The sequence below is a fragment of the Lagopus muta genome, chromosome 1 (genome assembly GCF_023343835.1).
Source record: "Lagopus muta isolate bLagMut1 chromosome 1, bLagMut1 primary, whole genome shotgun sequence".
Taxonomy (NCBI): Eukaryota; Metazoa; Chordata; class Aves; order Galliformes; family Phasianidae; genus Lagopus; species Lagopus muta.
Window position 1 is genome coordinate 167,307,754 of NC_064433.1, and position 26,456 is coordinate 167,334,209.

Below are 26,456 nucleotides of genomic sequence, written 5' to 3' on the forward strand. Positions count from 1 at the left end.
ACTGAATTGGTATATTTTAGAAGTTGTATATTTTCAGACTTGTGTAAGACAGCCATGTGTTCAGTTTCATAAAGTCCTCTACTACAGATGCAACTAATTAATGAGGAAATACATAATTGGTTACACCACTCAAAACATAGTGCTCCTTATTTCATTACTGCTATAACAATTTATACTTTTTAATATTCAGTTTAATTGTATGACTCTGAACATGTTTCAGAGTGTATAATTGACAGAAATGTATATTAAAAACATTATATAAATATTGCAATCTTCCTTTGTAAATCCTGGGGTATCAGAGAGGAGAGCAAAATAAGAAATATTTCCCTTACTTTCCTTGAAATTATAGGAATATAAGAAACTAAGTAAAGTCCAGAATTAGTTTTTTTTTTCCTTTATATATATATATATACATATTTACCCTCCCCCCCCCCTTTTTTTTTCTAAACAGGAACATGCCATTGTCAGTTACACTCTTCAGATGTGAAATCAAGCACTCAAAAGCCACAATGCAAATATCTTACTGCTCATGAAAAGCATTCTGCAATCAGTAAGGGTATCAATAGTGGAAGTTCTGTACTGACATGAAGAACAATGCTTAGTACTAAAATCTCATGATACTGTCAGCCCAGAAATTATTTGAAAAGAGAATCCCTAAAATACTAAAAAGATTAAAACCCTCAAAACTAAAGGAACCCACCCGACAGGATTTCTTCCTTCTCTTACAGAGCCCAGGAAATCAAAATTATGGCAGTTTATCAGGTGTGGAGTGAGGGGACTAAAACAAATTACTTTCATTGTTTATCTGCCCTATGGAGACATCGCACTTCAAGTCAAAGCACTCAGCTTTACAACAAAACAATACAAAAAGTGTGTTGAGTGACATTTCTAAAATCCCATAAAATTAGAGATTTTACAGTAACTTTGTGCTTTTGTATTCTAATACAAGCCTGCAGATGCTCATTTTCCCCCAAACCCCCATAATGTGACCATTCTACACTGATGCCACTAAAGCTCTTCATCATCTACAGTATATCTCCAGCATGCACATATCTGCACTGAAAAACAACACGTGCCTACTCCCTCAAACACAAAAGAAGGTAAAAAGGGGTACGATACATGGAGAGGTAGGTCTTTTTTCCTACACCCACCTAAAAGGCAGCCAAGCTTCTGGCCTCTCTCAGAGCTAGAAAACTGAGTTCTCTGAACTGAATGTCTGAGAACAGAGAGTAGTGACCTGCAGTTGTGTTGTAGATGAAGGAAGCAGTAAGGATTAGATGGATGGTTCTGTGCAAGCTGCTCCTAAAAATGCAAATATGTCTTCAATGCTTCCCCCTCTTCTTCCTCTAGGCTCCCTCTAGTGATCCTAAACACACACTGCCTTCTCTTCCTTAATGCCAGGAGATGCACTTACTGAAGGTAAGTATTTTTCTGTTCTGCTTCAGTTTTTAAAAACCAGCACTAACTCTTATAAACTGCTGTTAAGTTCCCCTGAATTTATTATTCCCAAGTTCTTCACTCCAGCATCACACATCAACACTGACCTTTCTACCAGAAATCAGAAACGTTTATGTACGAAATACTTCAGGTATCTAATTTTAAAGCCATCTATCAGCTCTGTCCTTTCAAGTAGATTAAAACAGCTACAGTGAAACCTCTTCCATACATATTCACCCCCCACCCCAAACAAGAATGTTTCTAAAGTGTTATACAACCAACAGCTGAAAAATGAAATACAGATTAAATGTTTATGCCTGCCCTAAAAAGTCACTTATAAAATGTTAATCACATTCCTTATCTACTGTGTCCCAACATAAAACATGATTAAGAATCATAATGGCACTCCCATTTTTATGAGTGGAGAACATTACCTTGAGGAACAGTGAACATTCTGACATGACAAAAGTTTTACCTGTGGACTGAAACAAAATGTAGTCCTCCAAAAACCAGTAACTTCCTGACGGACTGAGCAGGTGCTTTTCATGTAATTACAGCCCTTACCTCTTCAAAGTGCTCCTATCCCAACATGGTATATTCAACCAATTTCACAGCTTTTTCTTTTTTTTTTAATGGAAATAAATGCTTATTCTATTCATAGAAATAAAAATGTGAAAAGGAAAATTCATTTCAGAAGGAACTAAAAAAAGACCTTTGCTGAAGATCTAACATTTAACCTCTCTTCACAGAAGTACCGTGGGACACCCAATTTTATAGTTCATATCACATCACACACACAAAAATCACCTACCATAACAGCAACCAAACTTCCTAATAATGCTCTAAGCTGAAAAGCATATTAGTGCATATTCATCTTACTCTAATGCTGATTTGTCATATAAGTATTACGACAGACTGATTGATCTCTGATTATAATAATTACACATAACATATGGCTCTACTTCTGAGAAAAGAGATGATGGGTAGGGAAAATAAAACACAGTGGATTGAGACTTTTCCTCTACTGACCATTTCTACAGAAGTCTAAAACGTTTTTCATCACATGCTCTCCAGATGATCTGCAAACAAACAAAATTAAGTTTAATTTAAACCAAAAGTTCGAGCTGTCACTGAGCAAACACACAGAGATGTGCATTCTAAAATGGGTTGTTGAAGAATGTTAGGAGATAGAAACCAGAACCATCATTTTGGATGACATTCTGGGTGTTGATGGAGACAAAGCTCCAAGAGCATCTGACACCAAATACAATGTAAAAAAAAAAAGAAATATATGCCAGAAGAAGGACCACCTTCATCTTCCAGCTTCTGGCAATTGGCATCTTAGAGACTTTTTAAAGTGTCATCCAAAATCACCATGCTCAATAGCAACCAATGTCTCCACAACCATTCATTTTAAAGATGCAAAACCAGAAACTATTTCTCTTGGGAGAGTTTGAAATTATATCTGCAGTACTTAGACACAACAGACTGCCTCTTCCTCTTAAGACTGACCGGCCAAGAGAGCTGAGACAGCTGTTCTGTATGGATAAGAGACTGAATAAGACATCAGCAACATCAACAATTTACTACATTCCACTCAGTTACTTCTTCAGGGCACCAAAACCACAGAACTGCTGTATATTGCAAGAGATTGCCTCAAATGAGAGAATAAATACTAACAGAAAGTCTTATGCAGAGACAGGATGTTGTGCATAGGATGAAGAAATGAGTTCAGACCAAAGAAACTGAACTCCAAAGTTCAGACCAAAGGAACTGAAGAATCAGTTCCTATTTGTGTAGCACATTTCTCTGAGAACTTGGAAAAGTCACTTAGTCTCCTCGCAGGAAAATGAATGCATCCAAGAACGTAAGGCACTCTGACACTACAGTGACAGAAACAAAATAAAACGCACTAGGCAGTACACAGCCTGCTGCCCCCTGTTATTGCAGATAGAGATAATATACTTACAGTTCCTGTGATGTACATCACCAGAAATCACACCCACAGACATACCAAACTTTTGAGACTCCTCTCATAGAAGTTCAGTACCCTACAAAAGCAGGCAGGCTGAACCAAAAATGTAATAGTACTACGCTGAAAGTCCAAACTGCTGCATTTAGATGAAGAATCACAGGTTTTTCCAGTGCCAGAGAATAAAACTTTAGCATTACAATAATTTATGAAGAAAAGCTGCTATTTTTAAGCAAGCATTGATCTAAACTGGCATGCCCAAAGCCAGACAAGAAAACCTCTGACAGCCAACAGTTTTCTCTGGACTCAGAGAACCTACATCTTCTCACATTATTTCTCATTACCAAATGCTATTATTCAGTAAAGGTGGTTTAAAATACTGGATCAGAACAGGGAACCTCAAGAACAAGTCATCAGAACAAATGCAAGTTTCTCTCCCTGTACTCAGCTCTGGTGAGGCCGCACCTCAAGTACTGTGTTCAGCTTTGGGCCCCTCACTGCAAGAAAGACATTGAGGCCCTGGAATGTGTCCAGAGAAGGGCAATGAAACTGGTGAGGGGTCTGGAGCACAAGTCTTATGAGGAGCAGCTGAGGGAGCTGGGATTGTTCAGTCTGGAGAAGAGGAGGCTCAGGGGAGACCTCACTGCACTCTACAATTGCCTGCAGGGAGGTTGTGATGAGGAGGGGTTTGGCCTCTTCTCCCAGGCAGCAAACAGGATCTGAGGAAATGGCCACAAGTTGTGCCAGAGGAGGTTTAGATTAGACATGGGGAAGAACTTTTTCTCTCAGAGTGGTCAGGCACTGGAATGGCTGCCCAGGGAGGTGGTGGAGTTGCCGTCCCTGGCAGTGTTCAAGAGGCATCTGGACGAGGAGCTGTGAGATTTGGTTTAGTGCTTGTGGTAGCAGTGGTGATGGGAGAATGGTTGGACCAGATGATCTTGTAGGTCCTTTCCAACCTTGTGATTCTGTGATTCTATGATCAAATCCAAATTGCACAGAGTCACTGACTCCAAAAGTACCCCAATGTCCTTCCTCTTGACAAACCATTAAGTACATTCACCACTTGGCAGACTGTGTATACGCTTGCTTTCACAGAACACATACACAGCCAGTCATGGAACACAGGATGCCTGCATTCTCTGTCCCACAGTAGGAATGACAACATGACTATAACAGCATCTCATCCCCTGTTGTTTGACAAATGGTCCCTGTTGGCACAATCTCCCATCATTCATTTTAGCCACATTTTCCTCTGGTCTCAGGATAGATTACTCCAAAGCCTCTCCAGAAAGAGATGTTGTCCATCCTGAAAAAAACCTTTATAGAGCCAATTAACCTGTATGGAATTCCATGAAATTCAAGGATGTCATGCCTCACTGAGGAGACATCCATGCACATTTCCACCCTACTACAACCCATCTACTGTTCTCTCCATCTGTGCTGCCCAGCAACTGACATCACAAATTAATTATTATGCCAAACACATGCAACCACTAAGTGTCCAATTATGAGTTGAGTTCCTTTATTTTTAATTAACAAAGCAGGGTCATTCCTAGAACTCCTGAAATGGAAGCAAGCCCAAGGTCCACCAGCAGTTTTAGTGCAGGAATTGTGCACTGAATAGGAAACAACATGCAGTAGTGTTCTTGTCTTCTTGTCTTCCTCTGTTTTGAAGCAATAGTAGCACCTGTGCCTGCTTTGATTCTTCTCTGGGGTAGCCTTAACAGTGAAAACCCCTGACAGGTGTTTGGACACCAGGAAAAAAAATTACTCATATATAAATGGTAATATCTAAATATACAGGTCGTATCAGGTCAAATACAGCGATGGAAATCTTCTTGGCAAACATCACTTGTCTGTACATCTTTCAGTGCAATCTGACAGCTCCTTTATTACTCAGCATACAGATCTATTGTTACACTCACTGGAAATAGTTCAAGAAATGTCACCTTTCTCATGATAAAGGTGGATTCCATACCTCCTCTCTTTCTAGAGAAATAACCTTTTTTTCTCCTTTGTGTGTTTTTGTTGTTTGGGTTCTGTTTTTCAGGTTTTTTTTTTTAGAATGCAATCCCAAAATAATAAGGAGACAAAACCACCTGTATACTAAATTAACCAGTCTGTGCTCCAAGGAGCTGGAACTGCAGGCCTGGTAGTGGAAGCATGACAGAAAAGTCCTGAAACCACTTCCTTAAAACCAGCAATGTTTAGAAAGACATCAAATTTTGTCTTACATTATTGTCAAACTGGAGTGTCCATCAAAGCAGCAGTGAAAAGAAAAGGCTTATTTCATGAGTGCAGAATCCCACCAGAATGTCGGGTACCAAGAGTCAGACCACTTTAACTTTCCATGGCCACAGCAAGACAGTCTCTACTAGCTGTCAGCATGGGATGAAATTACTTTCACAAGCACAAAAACTTCCGTTGAAATATTTCAGCACACAAAGACCTGAATCCGAACAGTTGCATATTAGCCAAGTAACTAAAGACATAAATATAAGCTATTGAATATCTTACTGTTTCACTCAGGAGCCACACTACCTACCTCTACAATTTTCTGTTTAAAAATGGATACAGATTACATGGTTAGAGAATTCCAAATTAACATGTAATGATAATCTGGGACCATTTACACAGAACTGGCTTTCCTTTCAAAACTACAAGCAGCCTCAATGCTTCATACAGCCTTACAAAATAGGACATTATTTGGACATAAAGTTTGAAACAGATTCTTTTTTTCTCTTCCTCTTCTCAGAATAAGAAATAAATATACTTACTTAAAAAGAAACAACCACAAAAAAAGCACCAACCAGCAAAGAACTGCTCTGATTTTCACAAAGCATTAGTTACTGTTTGGAACAGCTTAACAGCTTCTTGAACAAGAGCAGCTTTTTAAAAGATCCCAGATCTCGGCACTGACTTCAAATGCTGGAAAACATTTGTCCAGTTAGCACAACAGTTAACCATCACTTCAAATATCATTTCCTTTATGCACGTTCATGTTATCTTTTACATTCTGCATCTTGCTATGTGACTTCTGTATTTGCAAGACTATGCTGTTGGAAGGCTTTCCTCTCTGTTTATGCATAGCTACTAACCACAATCAAACAATTTCAACAAACCCAGAATTTCCTTATTTGTCACCAGCCACAGATATGCTTTTCCAACACCTGCAATCAGTACCTATTTCACATCCAAAATATGTCTGAAAGTGCATCTTTCAAACTTGATTATATTCCAGAAGGTCAATAATATCAGAAAAGAAATCCCCTATTCTGAGTTCAGTGTACTCAATTACTGTCAGCTCTTGGCCACATCATATATGTGCGTGCCTTTTCAACTGACTGCTGCCCGTGGCCCCTGTACTTTGCAGTGCTGTTTCTTATGGTACTGTTCCTCATTTTTAAGGTACATCCAGTCTGTTTTTCATACTGATTAACTTCCCAAAGCTGACTCTGAAAGAGTGAGCCAATGTGCTCTTTGTTTCAATCAAACATAGGAGGGTATGCCATGCTTTGTTATTCTTATGCTCTAAGCAGCCTAGATAAAACTGTCAGGAAGGATTTTGCAGTTCATGTAACCATGGGTTTGTCTGAGGTTGGGTTCTTTTTTTTGCAAACAAACGTCCAGTAATTGAATATCACAACATTAGGTAGATCTTAATTCAATGATTCTTCATCAAGTATAAGGGTTTCATGAGTCAGTTTCCTAGACAGCAGATCAATCCCTTAATCTATCTGATACATCAGATCTTCTATAATGCCTGTTTTCAATTAATCAGATAGAATGGCAGTTATTACATATTAGTAATACGTATTAGTTCAGTTTTGTGAAAGTGTTACGTTAGCCACTTAAAAAAAAGATTTTCTTCAGTCTGCATAAATTTGCAATAAAGAATTCCATGTGTTCTCTGGAAGCATTCAAAGCCAGGCTGGATGGGGCATTGAGCAACCTGGTCTAGAGGGAGGTTTCCCTGCCTATAGCAGGGGCTGGAACTAGATGATCTTAAAGGTCCCTTCCAACCCAAACCATTCTGTGATTCTGTGATGCTTTATGTCACTGTTTATTGCTACAATGTGAAGATTTGGTCATCGTTATATGATTATTTGTATATTCAGTTCTATTTAAGCTACAGATGTATGTAACAGTTCTGCCTTTTCAGCATCACTACTGACAATGTTAGTGCAGCTATTAGACTTACGTCACTGCTCTTTTTCTTCCTGTTATTTTCAGAATTGCTCCTTAGTTAGCCTTACACTAAAAAACTCCCAAAGAAAATTTGGAGAGTTTTCTTCAATCATCTTTTAAAAACTACATTTATACACATTACGTATCAGCTGCTGCCCTTGGACCACTTCTAAAGCAAGATGGGACTTCCCTGTTGCTTAAACCATCTTTTAGCATTCAGGTGTGCATATTCTAGATAGCCTCGTGTTCTCATACTTTTCTCCCCTCTTTGAGAATCACTCTTGTAAGCTCTGTTAGAAGTACATTAGTGATGTAACAACACATCCTGCAGAACTGAAGATCTGTTTAGTCCATGTTTTGTAGTCTCAAAAATGGTACATAGTTTAGCAGCCATCTTCTCCCATGACCTTATGAACTGTGACGAGAAAAGACAGTTTACAGGATGGAGAGTTCAATGACAGAGAGGAAAAACAATGGGCAGAATGTTTTCTCAGCATTTAACTGCTTCCCAAGAAACTAGAATAGCATGAGGGTATCTTGGGAATTCCTCTGATAAATATTTTCCTTTCCCTGACAAAAAGAGGGTTGTACAGAGATGAATCACAGTGGCATATATATTTTATATTCACATTGGATTTTTTATTGAAGAGAAAATCTTCACCAAAAAGAGTGTATCCTAAACGTTATCAAGTCAATTTGACCTGAGTTCACTCCTTATTCGACCTCAGTGTTCGTTCAAATCTCAGTGCCTCTGATGACCAAAAGCACTTTGTCTGACACTTTCCAATTTTGCCCAAGGCAAATGGTTGCAGCAGTAGAGGAGTACAGATCTCTCGGGCAGTTACAGACTTCAATACAGATCATAATGTAAAAGACACAAGATCTATCAATGCCTTGCAGACAAGGAGGAGTAGGAACAAAGATCAACACCATTTCTATGTAATAAACTTCTAACTTAGCTAATTTACTCAGTTACATTAACTGATCTGTCAAAAAACAAAAAACAACCAATCACAAACCCACAAAACCAGAGTTTTCCCAGAGACTGATTTTATGATACACACAATACATTTGCTTTGAAAGATACCTACAAGCACCCTGCAAGCCTGCTCCCAGTCTGTAAAACTCAATTTGATGCTTTATTTGGAACAAAAATAAACCAGATATTCAGATGCAGATGGCTTCTCCAGTATCCAAAAGCAATGGGTAGCCAATGACCACCTCTAACTTACTTGCAGAAGTGAAAGACAGCTGCTTGACGAACAATGAAGTCTAGAAAATGACAGTGTGCAATTAAAAAGGTACACCTGAGAAGAGAAAGCCGATACAGCCATGCCTCCCTGCTGAGAAATGAAAAAGTCCTAACAAAGAGCTGAAGGTCACATGTTGCTAAGATCACTGTAGTTGCTGGAAGATGATTTTCATTCCACGTTATTTCAGTTTCTCCATATTCAGTAACTTCCAGGGCTCTTAAGAAGTCACACGTAGCATCTTTCCAACGTTTAAGCACAACTGAACTGTACAGTTGCAATAAAACATTACAGATAAATTTGTACATATCCTTTTTTTTCACCTGCTCTTGTGCTAGTGTGACAAAGAGGGGCCTATGGAAAATCTGTTTGTCCAACAGCTATAACTCAATTGGCCCCACGTTTCAAAGCTCAGTTATGCAGTATTGGTCCATGGTCATCAACTGGGAGGGCTTCCCTTCCCTTCCCCTTTTGATTTGAACATTATTTTTGGAAATAAAGAGGTACCTGCTTATTCAGCACTTTCTTTCATCCTAAGCAATGGTCACTTGGAACAAGACAAGCAAGAAACAAACAAAGCAAACATCATTAATATCAGTGGATTTTTTATAAAAAGCTTATGCTGTAATATAATCTAAAGATGTCATTTCACAATTAAATTGCTCTAGGAGCATATGGCTGCCAATCTATTGTCTAGTATCATTCAGTCTTTGTCTGGGCATTGTATTGTAGCAAATAGTATAGCTCTCCTCTTCAGTGCCAAACTCACATATTAGAACTAAGCTCAGCCAGCCAGCACACTGATGGAAACCTGAAGCACATTTCTTGTGAGAAAGGGTTGCAAAGTTTTAGGTCCACAATTCACTTTGTCTATTCCTTGCCACTATTCAGTTCTAGTCACTCAGGAATTTTACAGCAATAACAAAAGAGAATTTAAACCCAGTCACTACTGAAAGAAGCCCATCCAATTCCAGTTTTCATAGGAAGCTGGAGGGTTTCTGGTCTAACACAACCTAAAATGCAGAGAATTTGAATCTTAGGACATTTCTGCTGTGCAATGAACACCTTCCACAATAACCTGTATTCAATGCTCTGCACAAACATTGAGGTGGCTCATACTACAGAAGGAGTTGCACAAATGCTTTGAGCTGAGATAAGAGACACTGACAAGAAAATTAGAAAGCAATCCAGTCCACCTTCAGAGTCTAATTTTTGCCCCTTGGCCACCCCCAGTTCCCTGAGAGAAGCAGAAGTATCAAGAATCTGTACAGTGGATTAGATGGGGAATTTTATTCAGGTAAAATTAGCTGAAACAAATAAGTAATTTCTTTTAAACCCCAACCAGTTCTCTGAGCCAGTTTCATTAAGCAGCCACACAAATTAACAGGGGAAGGCTGAGTGAAGCAGCAAGAACAGAACCACTTCATTGTTTGACAGTGCCAAATGTAAGTGCACACAGGATTGTGGCTTACCTGATCCTTCTCTATAAACCTTTTTCATTGTTTCCTATGGCTGTAGTAAATTTTTTTTAGCATATTTAAAAACGTGTTACCTTCCAGTTTTATTTGAAAGTGCTTACTGCATCTAGACATAATCATTACTTCAGTTTTGCTACATGCATCATTTTGATGGGCTTTGTTATATCAAGTGCAACTCTAAGTGAGGTGCTCACTGCTTTGTTTGTAACTCACCTATCAATCATCAGGCATCACAATGAAGGCTTACAACTTACTCTACACTTTGATTAAAAAAACAGAAGGCAAAACAACAAAAAAAGAAGCTCTGGTACACCATGTAATACATCTCTTAGTAGTGGGAACACTGCAAGTTCAATATATCTCTAAATTTTAGTCTGCTACATCTTTACTTAACTAAAATATTTTGTGCACAGTTTGATCTGCATGCAAACCCACAAACAAAGCCCATCAGAATGGTTAGAATATCTTATGAACGCTAGCTTTCCCTCAGAAAATACCAATCTTTTTTTTTCCTTTCTTTTTTTCAGATAAATATGTAGTTATATTCACATAAAGAAATTAAAATTAAAAAGGTTTCAGGCATGCATTTATTTTCAGTTCTTCTCATATACATCTACAGCCTGGTTTCCAGAGATTTCAAGCACAATTGTAACCAAAGGCTTTCAGGACTGTAAATTCATCCCAGTCACCCAAAATCAGAGAACACAGTTTTAGGCCTGATGTCTCAGTGTAATGTAATGTAAGTGGGTTGTGGCACAGGAAAGACAACTCATGTCCCTTGACTTCACCCAGCGTTATCTAACATTTAAATCAGTCCTTTATTACTATGTTCACACAACTATCTGGAATCTATGACCGCAGATAATGCTGAGACTCCAAGACAGAAACACAGCTAAAAATGGAAACAGTTCTACTACATAAACAGTCCATAAAGATGAAATACATTACATTACCAGTCTCCGAATGCAGACCTTCAAAGATATGCCAGCCAGTAGACGGTTAAGACTTTCAGCATATTGGGCCAGACTCCAAAACCCTCAACCTAGTTGGTAATTAACAGATATCTAGGTCCTCCACATGAAAGAACTCTATTGTTTCAATGGTGACACAAATTTTTTCTTTCCTTTTCATAGCAAGTCTCTGCGCGTGTTTCAAGATTCCCTTAGGGTGATTAACAGTTTATGATGTTGGGAACTGGAATTTCTAAGTAGATTTTTTTTTTTTTTTCTTCACTTTTAATTGCCAGGAATGTGAACATTCTTAGAACACAGGTAGAACAAAATCATTTAACAGGACCAGTGTCTTCCATAAGAACTGAATATTCTTTTCCTTGATTAAGTAGCCAGAAAAATTAATATCCAAAATAACTTAATACTACCTAAAAACTAATATATCTGCAACAGTAACACAACTACAAAACACAGCATGGAGGGCCTGTAAATAACGTGCAGTATTTAGTAAGCAATATACCTACAGAGAACACCAGTATGCATCTTTATAAATAGCAGTCAGACTTCTAGGATAAGCTGAAGGATAACCCACTGAGCATATTGTGTAAAAAAGCAATGATCTTTACAAAACTACCATCTGCTCTCTGATTTATCTTTGTCAATATATATTAGATGAATGAAAAATAACAGACTATGTATAAACCAGACTTAAACTAATCAGTGTAATAAAAGAGAACACTATCTTAAAGTTGCCTTTTGAAAGAATGAAGTATGGTTACTGTATGGGAACTGCTGAGTCACGGCCTGAACCTCTGATTGATCACCTGAGGCGAGCCATGAGTCAGCCAGAGGAGCACAGGTGAAGGCAATTTAAGACCTATTTAAGGGCTGGCTACCAGAGATCACTTCTCTTGGTGTCTTCTGGTGAGCCCAGCCAAAGGGTAAGCTCTTCCACCTATTCTCTTTTTGTGATCGTTGTTTACTTTGCCTTTCTCTTTTTGTGATCGTTGTTTACTTTGCCTAACTCTCTTGATTATATTGTGATTATAACATCTTGATATCTATTGATTATACAGGTTACCTACACTTACCTGTAAGGGAGTAAGTTAAATCACAAAGGATAAAAGTAGGATGTGACAGAGAAGGAGCAGGTAGAAGTATCAAACTGAGATGAAAGCACTTTAAGAAGAAAAATGTCAAGACAACAAAAAGATAATCCAGTCAGAAGAGAACAAAAAGCTACAAGAGAATCATGAAACCTTTTCTGAATGTCTGTGGCTTTCACTGCTTCACTATTTTCTAAAGAGAGACTGGTGTCTCTGTACCTCACCCAAGCTTATCTGGCCAAATGAAGATATACCCAGATCCCATTGTACTCAAGATGTTAAAACCATTCCTGGAGAAGAGAGTTGAAGAAATGGTTGCTTTGGGGTCAGCTTCCCACTCAAAAAACCGTTTATGGTCTGTCTACCTAAGCAACTGTTCATCTTGATTCGCTACTAGTATTACTAGAACCATATAATACAAAAGCATAATTCACCAACTCAATAAATCATACCACTAACTTAGTTAATCCTTTCACTGTCATCTTAACAAAGATGACAAACAAAAAGTTAACAGACATATAAGCATGTGGAATGGGATGCCCTCACCTTTAGATGCAGTTTGTCAGTCCTGGTCTAGGCTGCAGAAGCTGGTGGGTGAGTCTCAAGTTTGTACCCCTGCTAGGGGAGTGCTGCGGGCACATCACTGGGATGTCTCTTCAGCACTGCTTGTGAGTATGGGAAGAACTGAGCTCACCTGCTCAACAGTAGACATTGCTTCCTGGTTGTAGAAAGCATATCTTCCAGCTCTAGATAAAAGAGGAAAAAATAGGAAATTCAGTTATTTTACACAAGCGACATGTTAGTCTTTAAGAAAGACAATTTTCCCTTTTGTCAAATAATACGCACATAATATCCCTATTTCTCATTTGTTCAACAAGTATGCAGTCGTGCTTCTGATTTCTATCATTCCTAGTTCCTAATTAAAAGATTGAGTGACGTTACTATGTTATAGTGAGTAACACAGATAACACTAGCATTGTATCTTCACATATAACTGACAGGTATCAGGTAAAAGACCTCATCCCAACAGACTGAATAACCTCCATCAGCTTGCTCAGAGCAAAGGGAACACCTTTCTTGGCATTGCGTTATATGGTTCCATTTAGTTATACTATTTTTATTGGTTTCAAGTAAAATTAGGGTCAGATTTCTAGTAGTTGTATTTCAGTGCATTATAGGTGGGGAAAAAAAAACCCAAACTTGAGCTCATTTGCCGCTGATGACTGTGAAGCAAATGGAAACTATATAATCATAAAAATTGTTAGCTTCCTAAGCACACCAGGCAAGCAGTCATACACAGTCATGGTGCCCAAGCAGAAATATGAATATTTAATAACATTAATTGCTTATAAGATCATCATAGAATGGCCTGGGTTGAAAAGGACTACAATGATCATCTCTTTTCAAACCCTCTGCTATGTGCAGGGTCGCCAACCACCAGACCAGGCTGCCCAGAGCCACATCCAGCCTGGCCTTGAATGCCTCCAGGGATGGGGCATCCGCAATGGATGGCTGTATGGGTGGCTGTACTGTCTCCACATTGCTGATTAATGCTTATCACAGTTTCAAGACATGCATGCAAACAACAGAAGCTGTTTAGGAGAATCTTATTACAGGAAGTGCAACTTTATAAGGAAATCTCCTTTTAAAATAACTTGTTGTTAACGCAATCATTATAACGTTTTGCTCCATATTCTTTGCGTTTGATATATTCCTCATACAGCCTGTGGCACCACAGGCACTTGGTAACATTCAGCAGTCACTTGTATGTGTGTGTATATAAATAATTCAGTAAAATAAAACTACTTAGTCTGCAATCATCAGTTCTAGTATTTCAGAAGGAAGGAAACTCTGCACTCAAAACAAACTGCTACAGGAAAGGAATCTCTCTTTTTAAAATGCAAACACAAAGCCACTGCTGAAACCACAGCCTGTTCCCTTCCCCGTGCACAGCACTTAAACCAATCTCTCAGGCCTTTTATTCCAGTAGGTTGATTTTAGCCTGAGGAATCATCTTGTACTGCCACAACGCCGAAGCTCATTTAGTATTTTTGCTGAAAACTTTGAGGGCAATGTAAATGCCTGTACTGATGTGCTCCGAATCAAAATAACAGCAGTTGTTTCACAGGACACAGCAGCAAGAGTAAATGGCAGCAAGAGCAAATGACAGCAACCAGCAGTGGCGTTAAGTAACTTGGACACTTATTGAGTCTTTTAATTTATTACCTTAGCTGAAAGCAAAAGGTTAAACATCCCCTTAAAGCTTGTTTTTATTTTTGCCACTTCCCCACAGGTGCCCAACTACAGAAGAACCCTCTCACAACCCACACCACGAGAGGCACTACATCCCCGAGCACCTCAGACCAGACTAGGTCAACACAAGGCTTTCAGACAGCCCTCCTCCCTTCACCCCATGGCCAAGATGGCGGGACCGCAAGGAACAGTGACGCCCCCAACGCGCCCGGCCCCAAACTCGCCCCGCCCACCCAAGATGGCGGACGCACCGCTTTCCTCTCGGCTCTGCCACCCGGACCCCTCCTCCCGCTCCCGCGCGTTCCCATTGGCCAGCGCCGCGCGCACCGCGACCCCAGCCGCACCAATAGCAACAAAGACACCCGCGCCATCTGCCGTGAGCGGCCCGCCTCCTCTGCACAGCGATTCGCTCGGGCGGCCCGGCCCCTCCTTACGCGTGCGCAGAAGGTGAACCGCAAGGCAACGAAGAGAGCTCGGCGCATGCGCACAGCGGGTGCTCGGCGCCCCCCGGCGGGTGGTGGCGGGGCAGCGGCTGGCTGGGGTATCGCTGAGTGAAGTAACGCGGGCGCGCCCCCACGCGTGGTCTTCGCCCCATGTCGGCCCCGCGCGGATGCGGGCGTTGGCGGGGCGCTCGCGGCCTGGCCTGGATGCCCTCGTCCAGCCGGGGCCGGACGGGAACACCTGCATGCCGCTCCCCAGCCTAAGCAGGGATCCGCGACATGGAGGGGAACCGAAGTAAGCCTCAGCGGTATGAATGCGTGTTTTGAGCGGTCGCTAAGCAGATCCTGTGAGAAACTTTGCCGCAAAACTCGTGAGATCTCGTGAGGAGCTTCGCTTTTTTCTCCTTTCTCGCTCGAACGAATGAAATTTCCGTGCCAGAGTCGAGGAGAAGCACGTGGGAATGCCGCTGTAATTGTCTGATGCTGTGTCGTTGGTGGTCGTGGCCAGAAATCCAGTATCTGCCGCGCAGCTGAGAAATGCTTTCCTTCAGTGCTCCATCGAGTCTGCTGTGAAACAGACGCAGTACACCCTGACCTAAAAAACCCACAACCTTTGGGCTTTTCCCTGTGTGTAGCTTAATTGCAGTACGGCTGCAGTAGTTAAAAAGGGCTAACAGGAGGCAGGGATTGCTCATCTGAGCACAACAGAAAGTGTGGCTCACCTCACCGCAGCATCATGTTGTAGTGATGGTAATCTATGTGTGCTTGAAAAAAAAAAAAAAGCCTTCCCAATTTCTTTCACTTCAACGTTCTTCTACTCTGTCTTGTGTTTCTGTGTAGCTTTGAAAGGAGGAGCGTTTCACCACAGCACTTTCTCTTGCAGTGTTCTCACTGATACCTCTGCTGATAACTGCCAACACGCCTTTTGGTGACAAGCGTTTTTATTTCTCATCTGAACTCATACTTGTCCATTCTGCACCCCTTGCAGTGCTGCGTGGCTGTCCTGAAGAGAAGAACCGTCCCACTTCCAGAAAAGGGACAGCTGAAGGTAGTGTAATTCAGACTTATGGAGGGAACGGGGAATGTGGTGTTTGTCTGACACTGCTTGGAATATGAAAATGGTAACTGGATGGCAGCAGTTCCATCTTATATCGTGTACAGAGTATGTGTCAGCACTATGGGTTTTTCATAGGAAACGCCCAAGTGTTTTTCTGGGGAACTCTGGCTTAGCCTGCTTTTTTTTCTTGCTCTAACTTCATTCTTTTGCGCAGTACTGAAAGATACATGATCACAGAGATAGAGGGAAAAGAAAATCTCCCAGAAGCAATAGCCTCAGCCAGCTTTAGAAGTACTGCCACCAGCTGCTGGTCTATGCTCTGAGTCATCAGCTGGTTGAGACTGTTTTGAAGGCTGAGAAACTGAACACATTCTGTGTCTGTTCATTCCACGTCCTCCTGGCTGAGATCAACAAGAGCAGCTTTAACATTGAAGAGGAGATGAATGATGTGAACATCTGCTTCTTTGAAATTAAAATTATGCTGTGAATTTCATAACTCTAGCTGCTGGAGTTTCAGGGCACTCAAGCATGAGAAGTGGGAGAAAGCCTTTTAAGTTGAGAGGTATGAGCAGGACAGGCAGTAGTGATGTGGTCTGTTTGCTTTTGGCCTATGCAAGGTTAGAACTGACCCAGAAATGAAAGACTGTTCTGTCACCCATCATCTGAAGTGGACCTTCCACCACTGTTAACCATATATTGAAATTAAATCAAAGCTTCTGAAAGCAGGTAACAAATAATGGCAACAGTTTTGATCTGCCACAGTGGAATTTTTTAATGATATTTCTGAATATGTGTTTTTTAAAGAGGGATGTTACATATGCTTGTTTCGCAGTATTTTAAATCTGTGATACTGTTAGGCACAGCAAGAGGGTAGGAATGGCCCAGAGCACCAGTTGTCTCATTGACAGTGTGCTGTTCCAAGAGACTTTGATATATGTACATACTTGCTATTGCTGTGAATACAAAAGCTTGTTAAATGTTGTTGAGTTAGTGCCAGATCAGTAATATTACAAAAAGTACTTTCCATGTTGCCTGTTTATTTTTAATAGTAAGTTTTTAACTGCTGATTATAGAAACATCTTGTGGTGTAGTGACAAAGGATTGTTATTTCCATGACCCTTTCAGGAGTAACTGTAAGCTCTGTACTGACATAGCATTACTTGGGTTCTGTTGTGCTGAGCAATAAAGTCATTCTTTGCTAAGGAAAATAAAAACAACATCTTTTTGCAGGCCTTGCAGTAGTGCTGCATCTTGTGACAGCTGGGAAGGTGTCATTGTGGCACATCTGGCAGCCATAACTTGCTGTCTGAAAGTAGATTGTAAACACTGTGTGGTGATGGTGGGCTGTAGCTCTTGAAGTGGAGCGGGGGAAAAAGATTTACTAATTAACTGCTTCACAATTGAAGATGGGAATTGTTAACCAAAACAGAGGACGTGTTCCCTTTTCTAGCATGGTCTGGTGACACACTGAGCTTTTTCTTTTTTCTTTTTCTTTTTTCTTTTTTCTTTTTTCTTTTTTCTTTTTTCTTTTTGCTTTTTGCTTTTTGCTTTTTGCTTTTTGCTTTTTGCTTTTTGCTTTTTTCTTTTTTCTTTTCGAAGTCCTTGCCAAAGATGCACTGGTAGTGTTTTAATTAACAGGCTTAGTACCTCAAACATATATTCATGGAAGAGAGGAGATGTGATAAACCATGATCTGATCGGTGGTTTAAAGAAAAAAAAAAAAGTAATTAAAAATCTCCAAACAAAATGCTCTTTTAAATATCTGTAATGGAGAAAGGAGGCATTCAGGGCCAGGCTGGATGTGGCTCTGGGCAGCCTGGTTGGTAACCCTGCATGTAGCAGGGGGTTGAAACTAGATGATCATTGTAGTCCCTTTCAACCCAGGCCATTCTGTAATGTAAGAGGCGTATTAGCTGCTGTACTTAATATACTTGGTGAGCAAAATTTATCAAACTACTTTTATCTGAAAGTGTGTTCAATGTTTTATCTCTAGAATGTTTACCAAAATACTGATGGGGCAGCATGGTAGCTAAGGAAGCTTTTGGCTGTGAGCTATTCACAAATGCCTTTTCTGTGGTAATACGTTCAGTTCTTTCCATTGAAAACATTCTCCTTTGTCATTTCTGAGTTTCAGTGATGATTAGGTGCCTACCTGTGCAACCTGGTCCAGAGAGCCTGCTTTGGCATGGAGATTGGACTAGGTGATCTCTAGAGGTCCCTTCCAGTCCCTACAGTTCTGTGATTTTGTGATTAATTTATAGTGAAACTTAATGAATATTTAGAGAGAGGCTTCCAGAACACCCTCTGTTGATGTACTTGAAAAATTATTTGAAGAATCATAGAATGGTTTGGGTTGGAATGGACCTTTAAGACCATTTAGTTCCAACCTCCTGCTGTAGGCAGGGACACCCCACTCTAGACCAAGTTGCTCAAAACCCCATCCAGCCCAGCCTTGAATGCTTCCTGGGAAGGGGCATCCACAGCCTCTCTGGGCAACCTGTTCCACTTGTCTCACCACACTCACAGTAATGAACTTCTTCGTAATATTTAGTCTGAATCCACCCAGTTTAGGTTTAAAGCCATTTCCACGTCCTGTCATGGTATGCCCTTATAAAAAGTCCCTCCCCAGCTCTCCTGTGGGCCCCCTTCAGGTACTGGAAGGCTGCTACAAGGTCCCCCCAGAGCCTTCTCCAACTCCCTCAGCCTATCCTCATAAAGGAGGTGCTCCAGCCCTGATCATCGTTGTGGCTCCCTCTGGACTTGCAACTTGATGTCAGAGAAGCTTCATGGGCCATCAGAAGTCAGTTCATCATTACGTTGTTTCACTTTCATGCTCAGGGTTAGAAAATAGGCTCATGAAAGTTTAAGCCTACAGTAAGAAAAACACATGTCTTACCTGATCTTTCAGAAGTACTAGACCCCTGCTTCCCACCAATGTGAGTGGGGGCCTTTGAAAAGTCCAATAAGAGCTACTCATGTTTTTAGATTTCTTGGAAGCTGTGCAGTCTTGTAAATGACAACTTGTATTTCAGGTGATTTGAAGGCATTTTGGACACAACTGGAAAGTAGGAGAGTGGATCTCATATTTGAGCAGGTGCAAGAAGTACTGCTGCTGCTAAAGGAGAAGATCAAGAATGGAACTGCCACAAACCAAGGTTTGAAATCCTTGTAATCATTCAGCAGGACTGTGAATGATCTGCAGTCTTATTTGAAGAAAAGCCGTTGTAATATTAGCAGAAAAATGTAACAGCAGTTTGTTATAAGAATGTCCCTGATTTTCATGGAACTAAATGTTCTTTATCTACATCAAAATCAGAAGATAAAGCTAGAGCAGTACACAGGTTTGGTTTTTAATTTTACTAGTGTTTTAATTTATAAAAATATTTCTTACTGTTAAATCATCCCTGTAAATCTAATCTTCACATCTCGCTGCTTCTGTGCAAGAAAATGTGTAATGGTTTAAGATGCTTTCACACTCTGTATTACAATGCTTGTTTAAATTGGTACTGGATTTTTGCAGGGGGGGTAACTTGAGCTCCTTAATCTTGGTTTTATGACAAAATGTTACAGAATTGCAGAGCTAAAGGTTGAATTTGAATCTCCAGGTATTGGTATGAATCTGTGCCATACTGAAATTTTTATTTTCCTTTGTTTTGTTCCAAACTAAAATACTAATGTGAATTTTACTGACGTTTGTCTGCCAACTTGTGATATTTATTGCATAGGGTTGAGACAGAACTGGTCACCTCTTCGTTGTCTTATTACCTGAAGACCACATCCAGCAATTCAGGGGTAGCATTAATTTGCTCTGACAAGATCCTGTCCTTAGCCAGAAGATAGTCAGTCTGGTGACAGAAGCAAAGAGAGAATCTTGCACTGATTCGTGCTTACACAAATTGCTGCCTCTGAAAACTACTGGACTTGTGTTTAAAAGCATTCCAGCAGCTTTCTGGAAGCGAGTGGTTGTGCAGTGCTCCTTCAGTTACTGATGTGAGCTGTGACTGTGTTGCTTCTCCTAGGTGTGTCTGTTCAGGACTGTAGCAAAAAGTGAATTAGAGTGTCTGTGTTACAGTGCTCTATATCAGTACAGTGAGGAAACATGTCTGGAGTTTAGCTTTTTTTTTCCTTCTAGCAGTGATGACTATCATTGTCCCTATTACTATATTGCACTTCAGATCTGTTTCTGTTTTGTTTTTATATAGAATGCCGGCAGGCTTGGACACTGGTAAACGAAGCTGATCTGGGTGATCTTTTAACGTTGACAAATGGTAAGTGCATCTTAATTGCATTTATTTGCTATGTAGCCTTAATTAGTCTCACCAGAAGTTTGTTTCCTGACGTTGAAATCAATAAAGTAGATGTCAGGAGCTTGTTAGCAGTGCAAGGAAAAAAAATGATTATTTCCTCTGCAGTTACTGAACTGCAGACATTCATCTGGGTTTGTACTTCTGTTGTTTGTTTGTGTGTGTGTGTGTGTGTGTGTGGCTTGGACCAAGTGAAGTTAGAGATTGCAGTAAGAAACACTGATAAGCTTGAGCTAAAAACCAAAGTTGCCTTGTACACTATTCCCCTCATGGCAATACCCTGCCAGCACTTTACCTCAAATAATGAAGACAAACCTGTGTATGTTTCCAGTATCTTACCTCTGTGCAGTTTGAAAGCCTCATGGAAGCCTTTAATACTCAAATCACGTGATGGCTGGTGAAAAAGCATAAATGTTGGCAGTGTGTTTCTGTCTCAGATTTGTGTATGTACACTTACATTTTTCTCCTCTGGGGAGAAAGGATGGTAGGGGGAGGGAGGATGGGGAGAAGTAGCAGAGAGAGAAGAGCATGTGTGAGCTTCTCACCCATGAACCTTAATGCAAACACTTCACTCTGTATAAGTGCAAAAAACATTTATTTCTAGGAGGGTGCTTGTTAGCATGCTTTGTTAACTGTAGTTCATAGCAATGCATTACCTTTATAGTGTTTTGGCAGCTATCTCTTTAGTAACTAAATTCAATTATAGATCATTGAAATGTGGACCGTTGAGGTTTTGCTTATATCCCAATTTTTTCAGTAAATGATGTTCTTGATGAAGGGGATACAAAGGAACCCAAACCTAAACCACAGCATCCTGTTAGAGATGACAACAGTGGAAATTCTGTAGAGGGTTCGCACAGGTCAGTGTATTTATTTAATACTTCCAGAATGGCAAAGCTTATTACTGTACCTATCTTTACTGAATTAGAGAGTACTTAATCTCTCTGTATTATTTATATATTCATTGATTTTAAAATCAACTTTGAGTCCTGACAATTTTCAAAGTAAATATATATATATTTTAAATTGACCCATATGGAAAAGCTGAGGTTTTAAGCAGACTTATCTAATATACCACGTGAAAGCCTTGCAGGATAGAACATCTGTTTTGTTCTGAATGAAGATCCATGATTATTAGCAGGATTAGCAGTGCTGGCACTTGAAAGTTTTAAGTTCAGTTCTCAAGCTTTCACAGACTGTGAAGATTGTTATTAGGGACATGACTTCATTTTCATAATTAGCCTTGGGAGCTGATTTGGAAGATGAAAGTATGGTTCCTTTTTTGTTGCTGTCACTTGTTTGGAATGGCACTGTGCATGTCTGCATATGGTGTCAGAGATGTTAGGTAATGCAGGCAGGCATTCAGTAAAACCCTTGGCTGCCTTCAAGCTTTCCTATGCTAATAATGCTGAGCCACTAGAAGACTGGCTGCTTACTGATCATCTGAGATGCTGTTCTTTTCTGTCTTTTTTTCTTTTTTTTTTTCATTCTCTCTTTCATTTTCATTCTCTCTCATTCATTCCTATCAGCAAAAAGGAGAAGATTGAAAAATCGGACTCAGGGAGTGAAGAAAGATCGAGTGAAATTCATCGTGCACCTTTGAATCGCCGGTATCGGATCCACAAGTGCTCCAGTGCGTGTCTGTCCAACAGAGCAGTGAGCTCCTACAAGGGTGAAAATCCTCTGAAGATACCAATACTGTTTCACTTTCAGAGACGCCATGCGAAAGCAGACTGCCTTTCAAAGTCACTGGATGTGCATTACAAAGCTCCCTGTGGCAGAAGTCTGAGGAGTTTTCAAGATGTTCAGAATTATTTGTTTGAGACAAAATGTGATTTCTTATTTATTGATCACTTCTCTTTCAACACATACGTCCTGTTGGGCAGGAACATTGTAAATCCAGAACCCCTCGTGTTTGATCTTGATATTAGCAATGGAGCTGAATCTGTGCCTATTTCCTTCTCTAATGACATTGACCGTGCCAGGTTACCTTATTTCAAATACCGGAGGGCATCGTGGCCTCGTGGATATTATCTCAACAATTTATCCAGCATGTTTCTTGATTCATGTGACTGCACGGATGGCTGCATTGATAGGTAAGTTGAAGAATCTAATCCCAGTGCTTAATGTGTCAGTATTAGGGTGGTGTTGGAGGTGTGAAGGTGCACAATACCAAGCAGTGCCAAATGATGAAGGAACAACTCTACGTGGATGTCTGCAGTAGCTGTCTTGTGCCACGGTGTTGACTGAAACCACTGTGTCTTTGTCTTCTCCAGAAGGTGGGTGCTCCACCTACCTAGCCTCTGGTACAGGGAAGGAAGCAATCAAGATGTGGATTACGATGTTCCTTTACATTTATTCTCAGACATGCAGTGCTTCTCCTTTAAGTGGAGGAGGAAAGGAGATCTTGTGGTTTTAGGAAGGGAGTGGGAAAGGGAGAGAGTTGTGCTAGCAGATGGCAGCTTATTTTTCTGGGAGGCAGGGAAGGTTCCTGTGTGATAACTTCTGCTGCAGTTCCTTCTGCAGGATGATATCCCTCAGGGCTGGGATTTGATAGCCTAGAGAGGTCAGGTAGTTTTGGTCATAGATCCTGGAGAAAAGAAGGCTGCGGGGTGACCTCATTGCAGCCTTTCAGTACCTAAAGGGAGCCTACAGAGGGGAGGGGAATCAACTCTTTGAAAGGGTTGATATGTGTAGGACGAGGGGAAATGGTTTTAAGTTGAGGGAGGGGAGATTTAGGTTGGACATCAGGGGGAAATTCTTTACCCAGAGAGTGGTGAGGTGCTGGCACAGGCTGCCCAGAGAGGTTGTGGATGCCCCGTCCCTGGAGGTGTTCAAGGCCAGGTTGGATGGTCCCTGAGCATTAAACGTGGAGGTTGGTGGCCCTGCATGTGGCCGGGGGGTTGGAGATTCATGATCCTTGAGGTCCCTTCCAACCCTGGCCATTCTGTGGCCACAGATTCTGTGATAAATTAATTAGAGCAGAGGAAGAAATCTCCTTTTACAGTCTCTACATTCCATCCTTTCCTCAAGAAATGCTGTGAAACACTGAGGTCACGCAAGAAATTTACATTCTGGACTGTTTCAAATGGTGTTGCTCGTTGTAGTTGACTTCTAAACCCTGCTAACTCTGGACTTTGTTTAAATCTGAGAAACTGCCACAGTTAATATATGTGAGTTCGGTTTTCTGCTCACCTGAGGGGTATTTGTCTTTTACTTGGTCTTTGCCTGCAGGTATTAATCTTGGATTGAATGTATTCTGTATAATTGATAGCTAAAGGACACGCTTGTATTGCTGTGCAGTATAACTGCCTATGACCCTGCATAGAGAATCACCAAATCACTGAGGTTGCAAAAGACCTTCAGGATCATCCAGTCCAACCATCCACCTATCACCAGTAGTACTCACTAGCTTGAAATAGAATAAGATTCAGTAACTCAAATTAGTTTTAGCTGGGCAGCAGAGAACAGCGAGCACATAGCATGCTCCTTCTGTGTGTTGAACCTCACCAAGACCTGAGATGCTTTCGATGTGTAGTTTCAGGGGTTGAGATTTGGCTAATTGCAGCGAGTCTTTGGAGCAGTCATGGCTTCAGATGGTGAGGATCAGCATTACTGCTGGAGTTCTCCAATTGGTAGTGTGGAATAATTCAATTCTTAGGGCCTGGAGTGAGAGGAAGGTGATGAAGTAGAGGCTAACAGATTGGGATGCTGTACCAGAACCAGATGATTTTTTTCCCTTCCTTCAATCCATTTGACAGTGTCCTGTTGGCAGTGATTGCTGTCACACGTCAACTTTTTGTGTGTGCCTTTGCAGAGGCTGGCAGAATGGAGAACAGGGGGGACATGATTTTTGTAAGCACGGATAAGCAGGCGAGAGACAAAGAGGAGGATGGGGTACCTGAAATGACTTTTTGGAGCAAAGGTGGAAAAAATGATCAAATAGTGCATTTGTGTTCGTATATAGTCAAGTACATTTTAAATTATCTAGATGTAAGCTTGATTTACTCTGCTCCAAATACATTCTGATTTTTATACAACGTGTTACTTTTATTTTCTAGGTCCAAGTGTGCATGTCTGCAGCTAACTGCAAGAGGCTGCCGTACTAAAGTTTCTCTGTCTCCTAATACTAAAACGTCTCGTGGATACAGTTACAAAAGACTGGAAGGGCCTGTTCCTAGTGGGTAATAAAGACAGAGCTGTTTTGTGTACTCTTTACAACTGTATTGTCTTTGAATTACTGAAACCTTGATTTTTTTGTCAGTTTTACTAATTGATAAGAATGATTTTTACAGAAATAATTAATGTGTCTGGAATAAGAGATAAAAAAAAACACTTTTGTGCTGCAGATACTACAGTTATCACATCTTAATTTGAGGCCCAAGAAGAGTAACCTGGTTTAACCAGTAACCAGTATTACCTGGTTTAGAAGCTCAGGGACTCCTGGCCCTTGTACTTGCTCATTCTTGCTATCAGTGGTAAGGAAACCTGCCACAAGGAAAGGAGAGCTACTGCAAGATCTATTGCAAGACCATCACAGCCAGTATCAGTCTAAGAACACACAAACAAATGTAAAAAAGCACAGGTTGAATTCTTTTAGTGTCATTTGGTTAAATCCTGAACTCCTGATAGCTGCAGTGAGGTCTTGGCAGACAGGTTGCCTTTACAAAGTCTCTTCCAGTAGAATCAGCTGCCTCTTTAAGATTTCTGCACGTCTGACTTTCATCTGTAAAATAAAAAGGTAGCTTTTATTTTTTTGTCATCTTATACCAAAATCTGGCTGATAAACTCTTGAAATTGTTGAGTCAACAGTCAAGAATGTCATGAGTTTTGGAGCAGTGCTGTGCAATCAGTTTTAGCCAGGCTCTTTGTCCTTTCAGCCTTGTTTGTACTCCGGAGTGAAGTTCATACCAGCAACTTGACTTTCCCGTGTTTTATTTTGCTTCATCTTGACAGAATTTATGAGTGTAGCGTGTCGTGCAGATGTGACAAGATGATGTGTCAGAACAGAGTTGTGCAGCATGGTATTCAAGTTCGGTTGCAAGTGTTCAACACAGAGAAGAAGGGTTGGGGTGTCCGCTGCCTGGATGACATCGACAAGGGGACGTTTGTTTGTACTTACTCAGGTAACAGAAGATGACCTGTGGAAGACTTGCAGCATAACTTTTACCCCCCCCTCTGTCCTATGCCATGGAATTTCTTTGAGAAGCAAGCAGGGAAACTTGAAGTTGGGAAAGAAGTGAGCCTGTATGACCTGAACTTGCGGATGATCAGACAGATGGAAAAACCTTGAAGGATTCTGCAGTGTGATGGTGCTATCTGGAGCAAAGCCTGTCTCACCTACATTTTCCCTCACAAGTCTCTGCATCCTGTGCAAAGGGTAGTTTTCCTTCAGTATAGGTGCAAAGTATTGTTTTCCCAAGTAATTCTCTTGCCTTTAATACAAGTTTGAGCTAGGATGCTGTGTATGACCCAGCTTAATAAAGTAACAGTTAATTATATTTTTTTCTTCCAGGCAGGTTAATGAGCAGAGCTGAAGTTCAGGAGTTGGGAGGTGCTGATCAAGACTCGAAAGAGGAGAGCGCTGTGAATGACAGAGAGCAAAGCTTTCTTTCCAAAAAAAGAAAACTGGACTCTAGCTGTTCAGAATCTGAGATTGAACTCGTGCACACTGGCAGAGATGATATGCTTGAGCAGCAGGAGCCACCTTGTGACAATGAAAGTGAATCACCTCTGTAAGTTCACTGAATGTAAAACGGAATATTCTGTTATTCTAGAATGTCTTCTATAAAACATGCACTAGAATTGAGTGTTGTTTGCTGAGAGGTGTTTCTTTTACTTTTTCAACCTTTTAACTCCTGGTTGTTGGTTTTAGTGGGTTTTAGTTATTCTTATATACTGATTTTCCTCACAACGTGCATCTCTTGGCGTTTGGTAGAAATCCCACTTGGCTCCTGAGTGTCTTGACCTCTTCAGGGCATGAATCATTGTGCTAACTTGAAAAGAAAGAAGCAATTAAAA

General features: G+C 40.6%; 2 protein-coding genes across 3 annotated transcripts in view; one reads left to right on the top strand and one right to left on the bottom strand.

Moving 5' to 3' along the window:
- CAB39L (calcium binding protein 39 like) overlaps nt 1–13,064 on the bottom strand; it is a 63,524-nt gene extending 50,460 nt beyond the window's left edge. For both annotated transcript variants that reach the window (XM_048957603.1, XM_048957612.1), the window contains exon 1: nt 12,928–13,064. The gene's annotated coding sequence lies outside the window, so the exon portion shown is untranslated. The remainder of the gene's footprint in view (nt 1–12,927) is intronic.
- Nucleotides 13,065–15,101: 2,037 nt separating this feature from the next.
- Nucleotides 15,102–26,456, top strand: part of SETDB2 (SET domain bifurcated histone lysine methyltransferase 2) — a 37,129-nt gene continuing 25,774 nt past the window's right edge. Inside the window, exons 1-9 of the mRNA XM_048964504.1 lie at nt 15,102–15,369; nt 15,958–16,122; nt 19,164–19,286; nt 20,334–20,399; nt 21,193–21,295; nt 21,965–22,531; nt 24,497–24,619; nt 25,392–25,561; nt 25,951–26,170. Of these exons, the coding sequence (XP_048820461.1) occupies nt 15,354–15,369; nt 15,958–16,122; nt 19,164–19,286; nt 20,334–20,399; nt 21,193–21,295; nt 21,965–22,531; nt 24,497–24,619; nt 25,392–25,561; nt 25,951–26,170 (1,553 nt within the window). The 5' untranslated portion in view covers nt 15,102–15,353. The remainder of the gene's footprint in view (nt 15,370–15,957; nt 16,123–19,163; nt 19,287–20,333; nt 20,400–21,192; nt 21,296–21,964; nt 22,532–24,496; nt 24,620–25,391; nt 25,562–25,950; nt 26,171–26,456) is intronic.